Source organism: Malurus melanocephalus, unplaced genomic scaffold (genome assembly GCF_030028575.1).
Source record: "Malurus melanocephalus ecotype Western Australia unplaced genomic scaffold, MMel_1.1 scaffold_117, whole genome shotgun sequence".
Lineage (NCBI taxonomy): Eukaryota > Metazoa > Chordata > Aves > Passeriformes > Maluridae > Malurus > Malurus melanocephalus.
The window spans coordinates 1,755,225-1,764,312 of record NW_026623349.1 but is presented as its reverse complement, the minus strand read 5'-3'; the positions used below and the strand labels follow the sequence as shown (position 1 = coordinate 1,764,312).

The 9,088-nt window shown below is 42.0% G+C and overlaps 1 protein-coding gene across 1 annotated transcript; it reads right to left on the bottom strand.

Annotated features, from left to right (window-relative positions):
• Window positions 1-1,040: 1,040 nt before the first annotated feature.
• Window positions 1,041-8,887, bottom strand: QNG1 (Q-nucleotide N-glycosylase 1). Its single transcript, XM_057370027.1, has 4 exons — window positions 8,437-8,887; window positions 7,192-7,451; window positions 3,711-3,906; window positions 1,041-2,461 (listed from the first exon to the last, which is right to left on the bottom strand). The coding sequence occupies exons 1-4, from the start codon at window positions 8,771-8,773 to the stop codon at window positions 2,229-2,231; spliced, it is 1,026 nt and encodes a 341-aa protein (XP_057226010.1). The 5' UTR covers window positions 8,774-8,887; the 3' UTR covers window positions 1,041-2,228.
• Between the last annotated feature and the right edge of the window lie 201 nt (window positions 8,888-9,088).

The window sequence follows — 9,088 nt, the reverse complement described above, 5'->3', positions numbered from 1 at the left end:
AGCGAGGGCCGGAGCGAGGGCAGGAGGGAGGACAGGAGGGAGGACAGGAGGGAGGGCAGCAGCGAGGGCAGGAGGGAGGGCAGCAGCGAGGGCAGCAGCGAGGGCAGCAGCGAGGGCCGGAGCGGGGCGGCAGCAGTAGCGGTGAGCGGGGCGGCAGCAGGCCGGGCCCCGCGCTGTTTACAGCCCTCGCTAGGCAACGGCCGCCACGCCCGGCAGCCAGCCCGCCCACACAGCGCCCCCGGTGGCGGGAGGAGCAGCGCTCCGTCCCTCCTGCCCGCCGCCAGCGGGGCTGGGCCGCTCGGGTCAGCAGCGACACTGAGGGSCTGCAGCGTGTCCAGACAAGCGCAACGCAGCTGGGGACCGTTCTGGAGCACAAGTCCTGTGAGCAGCGTCTGAGGAGCCGCTGGACAAAAGGAGGCTCAGGAGAGGCTTTATCACTCTCTACCACCGCCTGAAAGGAGGGTATAGCAAGATGGCGTTCAGCCTCCTTTCACAGGCGACAACTGCCAGTACAAAAGAAAATAGCCTCAARGTGTGATAGGGAAGGTTTAGATTGGATATTAGGAAACATTTTTTCTCACAACGTGTGATTAAATATTGGAACAAGCTGTCCAGGGAGGTGGTGGAGTCACAGGTCCTAGGGGTGTTTAAGGAAAAGACTGGATGTGGTGCTCACTCAGTGCCACAGTCTAGTGGACAAAACGGTGATCAGTCCAACCTGACTGAACACAGATTTGGTCGCGATGATCTCAGAGATCTTTTCCAACCTAAGTGATTCTGTGATTCCTCCCCTCCCTTCCTACCTCTCTGCCCTTGTAGACTGAGATCCCCTATCTCACCCACAGCAGTAAAAACACAAATGCACCTTTTGGTACATCTGTCACGGCACTGTTTATTGGACAAATGGATTGCTTTCATCTCTGAGCAGTAAAGCAYATGCTGAGCACCTGCCACGTCTCTGCAGGTATGAGAGGGGATGGGCAGGCACGGGGAGGGGCTGGGGAGGAAAGTACATGTGAAAAACGAGGTTCACTCTCCTGTTAAAATTTAAAAGGTTTTAATAAATGACAATAGAGTACATAAAAGCAAAAGGATACGGCGCTGGGTGTTTGGCTAGCTGCCAGAGGCACATCTGCTATTGACAGGAGACATCTTTAAATACATTTCRGATTACATCAGCGTAATGGCTATTCATAGGCATTTACGCATATTCAAACTTTTCTAGGAACTGTTTAGCAGGGCATCTCCTCCGGTGTACCCCCTTTCCCCYGTTCAGTGGTTTCAGTAGATGACAGTTGTTGATAAGGAAGTGTCCATAGCAGGGGCCCCTGGGCTGTCCATGCAGATAAGCCCATCYGAAGACTGGGGGTCCCACCAACAAGCAGAGGACACGACTATGACTAGAGACTTTCCACACACGTCCCAAAGCCTCTGTTCCTTCCACCTCTACCCTTTCGCTGTCAGGGCCTGTGCTGGCCTGGCATCTGACAGCCCTGTCATTGCCTGGGGCAATGGCCTCCCCACCCCGAGGGTGCTAAGTATCATGATTTCTTTGTGAATGTATGAATCCTTTTCCCCAACTCTGAGCTGCTTCTTATCTTTAAGGACCACTGGCCCTAGGGCCTCATTCAGGGCTTTTTGGTGACTTTCTTTGCCAATTTTGTATAGTTTTGCTATCATATGAAAAGTATCCTTTATGGAAATGTTTCAGTCACAAGCCATAACACTTCAGTTTAACCACAAGTATTCTATAACTGTACCTGAGTTACAAAAGAAAAACAAACCCATCAGATGATTTTACCACTGTGTCTGCATAACTAAGCTACTTATGCAAAAAAGGCAACATTGTACACATATCACTCATCTTAACATTTGCGAAAGCCAACACTATAATACGTGTTTATAACAGTACACCACAGCATCTGCACACACACCTGGCTGTGCGCACAGGCAGCCACATACACCAATACAGAGCACAAAACAGGAGTAACAAACCCTGCCTTAACATGGGTTGCCTGCAAAGTTTACACTTGATTTGATTCAGGGCAAACAAAAGATTAAGAGAAAAGGTAACAAAACAATGGACAAAAAACAAAGTAGTTAATACATCACTAGAAAAGAAGTATTTGATGTAACAGTTCCGAATTAGTGCACAACAAACCACCATATGAAAAGCAAAACGGCAGTTCAAGAGATAAGGCAACAATACAACAGTTATCAGACTGGACTTAGTAATATATACACCGTACTCGGTGAAATGGGATATCTTTCATGTCTTCCCTGTGATCCCTGGCGTAGTCCCAAAGATAGTAATCGAGTAAAACCGCATTGATCTTTCCATGCATGTCCTGACCCTTCTTCTGATACAGCTCCTGAAGGTGCTTACAAATCAATGCACAACACCAAATAGAACAGCCACGGATCTCTACCTCTTCTTTATCTCCAGACTGAAAAAGCGTTCCTGCAGACACAAGACACAGTAATCCATTTACATGCAACAGACAGAACACCAAGGACTGCCTAAATTTGTTCATTATTTCCCCCCTCACATTTATTCTGTTCTAGGATTCCAGTTCTCCTGACTTATATTACAACTGTTAACAATGTTGCTACACATTTTCTAATGATTACTTCAACATTACCATATGCACTTAGAAGCTTCCCTCCCATTCAATTCAAACAACATCCTGCATTCTAAGGAACTGCTGTAGGAACAGGATGTCCTGCAAATCATATGATCACTTCTTTGCTTGTAGAGACAAAAAAGATAGTCTTTTATTATAATATACTTTTTAGCATATAATTATTATACTTCAAAATGTATTTTCTGCCAGATTAACTCAAGTCTAAGATTTCAAAATTAAAACCAAACAACCCCCAAAAGAACTAAATGTAAAGAGAAACGCTATAATTATTTAAATGGAAATGTTCTCATTAGAAATCATGGGAGGATAAAATGTCTATTCTGTCTATTTAATATATAGACATGCATAAATACATAAATACACGTATGGCCATTCTATTAAGATCCATGGGTGACTGCATTCATCTGTTTATCTTCCTAAGCATTTCTGAAATTCCATAATAGCAGTTCTACATCTGAACACAATCATTTTACAATGCAAAAGAGATTTGCTTATTTTTATTCACTAAAATTCATAGTTAGTAAGTACTGGAAGATGAAATCATGCCTACAGAATGAGATTCTAGTCATATGTATAACTTCATTTAAAGCAATATTTTTTTAATGGATGCTTATAATATTGTTCTTGTTAACCAGCAGTTCAGTATAAATAAAGAGGAATTCCCATGCTTTTACGTCATATTTGAATTAATGAAATCATTGTTTCTTTTATGTAAACCTCAAAAGTCATAACTATTCTCATGCTGTAAAGTGGTTTTGCAACAGCAGCTTTCCAGAAACTCAGAAACCAACTACCTGGGAGTCTCTTCAATACCTCCCTTATCAATGTTTAATCCACAAAGAAGTTAAGTCTTTATAAAAAGTAGCCTTAAGATCTCATTCGAGATCATGGTTAGAAAAAAAGCTCCTTTTTGTTATCTCACCACTACGCAAGAAATCCTTGTTCCCTGGAGGAAAAAAATGGACACATAACTCTTACATGGACAACATATTACATTTTAGAACAAGCCTTAGTYTACAATGTCAAGAGGCAACATTACTTGATATTACCAAGGGCAGAACAAACCTTCACGTAGCTTCTTCATTAACTCTTCAGAATACTTCATTGCTTTCAGGTGAACAAGAACTTGAGGAATTCTGTAGTCAGCAAATATTGTCAGACTAGAAATATCATCAAAAGAGCCATCTCCTTTGCCTTCTAATACACTCCATGTGTCAGCCACAAGTATTTGTGCTCGTTTGTAGAAAGACACCTTCTTTTTCTGAAGAAAGAAATGTATAGATTATTTAAGTACCTGAAACATCAATTAATATAGCAAGTAACATGTTAAGCAAACATTAGTTAACTAGAACAGAATAAAACTGCAACACTCTTAAACATCTTAAAATCTAAACAATATCAAACTACAAACAAGCATTATGTGGAATGCTCATAAATAAACTAAAATAAAAGAATAACGTAATAAAAACCACTGCATTGAATACAAGTTGTTCAGAATATGCCTGGATCTCAGAACACATTCATATTGGTTTACTTCCACCAGGCAAAAATTACAGTTGAAAGTCCAGCAACATTAATTTCAAGAAACTTTCAAGATTTCAGAATTTCAAGATTTCATCAAACCTTTTAATTTCACAAGAGAAGCATAATAGCAATGTAATATACTAGACAATTAAAATGTTTTGTTAATCCATTTATCTGTACAACTCTTACATCCTCAAAATTCCTACCTTCCCTGAGCCTCATTCTATACTTGACATAGACGCACAAACTTACTTCTAGAGAACATACATGATTTTTGCATGTTAAGTAACAAAACACCACCTGAAACATCATACAAGAAGTGGTAAGAAAATGTAAAAAATTAACAGACCAAATTTCATCATAGCTCCTACTGCCCCAAAGCAAGGGTGCTCTTTCATAGCATTAAGATTTTTCCAGTAGGAAAGAACTGGGTGTCTCCAGCATCACACTATTTCACAGGAGCAGAGGGAGGCAGAATTTGAATGGAACTTTTCATTTCATGCTACAGTTCAATGTGGAAGAAAAATATTATCTGGGGCTCATCACTCAGCAGATGAATTTATAATTTCATTGTTTCGACTGCTAATTTTTATGTTGCATAGAGCTTATTAAGTTCATATAAAAATCTCAATATGAAAAATACTAAGCATTTCTAGTAAATTTTCCCACTGTTTATCAGAAAACAAGGAAAGCACTAGGTGGATGATACTACATCTCAAAGAGGAAAAATCCAAGAACTACTTTACTGTGCAGGTGACTGCACTGGCACAGATTGTCCACAACCTCCAACCAACCAGAGAGGTTGTGAACAGTCTCCCTCATGGAAGATACTCAAGAACCGCCTGGACACAATCCTGTGCCATGTGCTGCTCTAGGATGACGGTGCTTGAGCTGGAAGGTTGGACCAGACGACACCCTGTGGCTGCTTGAAGCTTTAACTAGTGATTCTGTCTGTGAAAGACAGAAAAGATAGCACAGCTTATCAAATAATGGAACTTTTTATCAAGATAGCAATACAGCTGTATCTTTTTTTCTGCAACACCCTGCCTTTCCAGAAAATAGTACCACATACAAGGAGATTTACATTTTCTCTGCAATACAATGTCCTAATATTAAGGTATATATCTAATTATGACCTAGTGACATTAAAAGGAAGGGGGTGTAATGTGTTGGCAAAGAGCAAAACGTAATAGCACAGCCAGTAAGTAAAAAAAAAAAAAAAAGCAAAGAATAAAAGGATCATGAGAATTTTACACCCTTGGTCCCAAGTGATGGATGGTAAATAAAAGATAAATACATGCAATGTCTGGAAGATCAGGAAAGATTCTACTAAGTCTCTGTCAGAACACAAGAACTTTGATATGTGAGTACAACGTAGCCTAAAATTTAAACTCCTGTTGGGAATCAAATGCATCACAGCATCCAAGTTACCCACCAACGAGTTAAAAATGTTTTGGAGATTTTGGGTTGCATTTTCTTTTTCAGAAAAAAACTAACACTGGCAATTTCTGTGACTACATGTGTACTTATTAAAAGTATTTTGTATATGTATTCAGAAAAACATATAGCCAAGTATTTATGTTAATTTTAGATGTTTCGCTAGAAGGTCAGATGTAGCAGTCTGTGATAGAATGATTCTATTCTAGGACTTGTTTTATAATCATATCTTTTTCTTTTACAGGGAGTTACTGAAAAGCACTGGTTTTCTGATGGATATCTCACCATCTTGCCAGTTYCCTACTATCCCTTTAAAAGTCTTACTTGTGAGAGGTCAACCTGCTGCCATAAAAATGATATGATCCATGTGACCACCTTCAAAATACACATCTTGCTTAGTAAAAGCAGAGAAAATATTTCCATATTCATGCAACAGGTTTATTACTAAGTCAGTGCTTACGGTCGGGATCATTTTTGGAACACCTTTTCATTCTGTAGTCTGCTGCTGCTTTTAGGGAGGCTTGCTTTATAAAACACTCATCACCATCTCATGAAAGACATAACGTCAATGAGTACAGTCACTATAAAGATAAGAAAATACCACTTTACTTAGAAAATATTTCCTTTTTGATCACAAAAATTGTCAAAATATTACTTTATATGTAAAAAAAAAACTCAACCAAACTGGGTAGCTTCAAAGATTAATTAGAAAGAACCTCTGATTTTTCATGTAAACATATCTTGCTTCACAGCAGGAGACAAAGGGAAACAAGATCATGCCTCCTACTGAAGGGCAATAAATACAATCTGTTCAAAGCTTCAGTGACTGGTATTCCAACAACCTACCTTGAAAAGAATGCACAGACTAGTAGTGTAGGCTGTATTGTCACTAATATAAAGTCTTTTGGATTTAATGATGTAACAGCTGAGTACTACTGCACATGCAATCAAGCACAGGAGATGCTACATAAGTCTCAGATGCTAAATGAAGATCATGCCTGTATAAGACAAAAAGTACCAGATGGTCTCTGTTTAATTCCCATCAGTTTCTTTTAGAAAAATGGTTCCAGAAAGCTTCTGTATACTATCAAGATTCATAAAAGCGTAGGTTACTTCTATTCTGCAGTTATTTGTGTAATGCCTGTTGAATCAACAACCGCTAGAGGGTGGAATCCCAGTAGCTGTGAATTAATTCTATCAGAGTTTCATTTCCTTCATTAGCTGCAGAAAGCCTCAAGGTAAAAAAAAAGAAAAAAAGAAGATGGCAAGAGRAGAGTTGTCAGCAATTCAAGGGAATAAAAAAAAAAGGAAAAAGGATTCTCATTTTCCAGCACAAATTATCTCAAACACTATGCATTTGCAAGCAGTATAAAGGAGACATGGCATGATCTAATTCGGAGYGCAGAGTATATCAAAATAAATTAGAGCAAAGTGATGAAGACAGAGACAGCATATAAAARAAAGGCACTCCTCTGATGGGAAAAAGAAAGTCACTCTTATCCTGATTAGCTGCAGGCTACCAAGACTCTTTTACTGTATTACTAAATTGCAAAGTTTTTTTTTCAAAGCTTCAGAACTAGCTTACCTCAAATACAGCTTCATCTCTGTAAGAAGGAAAATTTTCCAGTACAAGATGTAGCAGTTTCTGAGCACTCTTCTCACTCATTTTAACACAGGTGAGGAAAGAGCCTCCAAACTTCTCTAACAGAACTATTCCACTTTCATTCAGCACCCGATGTCTTTCTTCAATCAAAGGTAAAGGCACTTCTGTGTCAGAGCGAAATACATGCCTAACCTGGTCAAGCGTCATGGTGGCAAAATAGGATGCACTGGTGATAGGTATTCCTTAAAAAAAATAAGATATTTAGGCTATCATATAATGTAACATATACACTTAATCCAGTAGTCTGCTACAAGAAAGCACTTCTACACAAAGATCTAAAAAGGCTATAAACTCTTAAACCCACCTTTGTTTTCAGTGATAGCCGCACTCACAGAGCTGCTCAAAACAAAGTTTTTGAGTGCACACAAGGCTTTCTTCCACAGAAAACAAATTTCCAACACAGAAACCATGGAACTGTTCTTACTTTTTGTATCTAATTTTTTCCAGCTGCTTAGTCTTTCTATTTTGAGTGTGGTGTTTTCATAGAACACTGGCAAATATAGTCAGTAWATAACTACTGTAGTTAGTATAGGCCTGTTTTCCCTTGTATCCTAACCACAATGTGCATTCACAGAAAGTATCTTAATGCTCATGCTTCCTTAATTTACAAATAACTATGCAGAAAACGGATTAACACTTTGATACCTACAATTTTTTTTTTTTTTTTCTGAGAATCGCAAGGAAAGTGAGTCCTTAAGTACCGGGTTTAAACACAAAACTTTGAAATACTGTTTTGATGGCCATGTGGGTTTTGAAACTTACTTTAGCCCCTCTGGCGTTAGATTAGTCCAGAGGATTCTCAGTCTACGCCTTTTCTTTCATTTGCCACGGAAATACACAATTTATCTTACGAACACATGCGAAATAACCCAAGTCATGTACAGCTGAGTACTGTCAATCCTTAAAGTCTTTCGAATGGAAGAGATAACCCAGTTAGAGCCACGAGTTAGGTAGTTTCAATACAAGGGTATTTTGAAAGTACTTCCAGTTCCCTTCCCCAAGCTCCACGGGACTCTTGCACATACAGAGCTACAGACACAGCGAGCAGCAGTTCCCTAGAGCGGGTCTCGCTTCCAAGGCACCGCCTTTATTTAATACGCGACACTCGCTTCCGAAGCCCCTCGCCCGTTGCCCCGGCCCGGCCCCCCTCCGCCGGCGCTCACTGACCGTCGTCCAGGGCCCTGTTGACGGCGGCGCAGAGCGACCAGTAGCCGCTGTAGGTTTTATCCTTGTACTTCACAAGGTACTTCCGCTCCTCCTGCTCAGACCAGAAGGAGAAGTTGAGGGTGTCCACCAGGAACACCCAGTCCACAGCGTCCTTGTCGGCGGCCCGGGGGTTCAGCTCGTGGAGGCTTTTCCAGCCCGCCAACCCGAACTCCACCGTCGAGGCTTTGTCGAACAGGCTCTCCGCCACCCGCCGCGCCCCCTCCTCGTCCACGGAGACATCTTTGCTGTGCTCGGCGATGAACTTGGCGGACTCCAGCGGGGACGGGAACACCTCCATGCTCGCCAGGAAACGCGCACGCTGCCGAGGCCAGCCCTGCGCGGCGCTTCCCGCGGGGCGCGCACACGGAGCGGCGCAGGCTCCCCGCCCTCAGCGCGGCTCTGGCGGCCCTGCCCCGCTCCGCTCCCCGCCCCCGCGGTGCGGCCGCTGCGCGCAGGCGCGAGWGGAGGCGGGGCGCAGGCGGCTCTCGGGGGCGGGGGCAGCGCCCACCCCAGGCTCGCCGGAGCCCCTGGGCCGGCACATCCCTACTGAGAATCGCCCCCTCAATTCCTGCCACGCTGCAGCAGTAGGCACTCAGCTTCGTGGCAGCCAAGT

What these genes read in the sequence shown, in the direction of transcription:
- QNG1 (XM_057370027.1), bottom strand. Translation starts at nt 8,773, where the DNA reads ATGGAGGTGTTCCCGTCCCCGCTGGAGTCCGCCAAGTTCATCGCCGAG. An exon ending in CAACAGGGCCCTGGACGACG is followed by an intron (nt 7,452 to 8,436) that starts GTCAGTGAGCGC and finishes ATTTTTTTTAAG; the next exon opens with GAATACCTATCACCAGTGCA. An exon ending in AATGAAGAAGCTACGTGAAG is followed by an intron (nt 2,462 to 3,710) that starts GTTTGTTCTGCC and finishes TTGTGTCTGCAG; the next exon opens with GAACGCTTTTTCAGTCTGGA.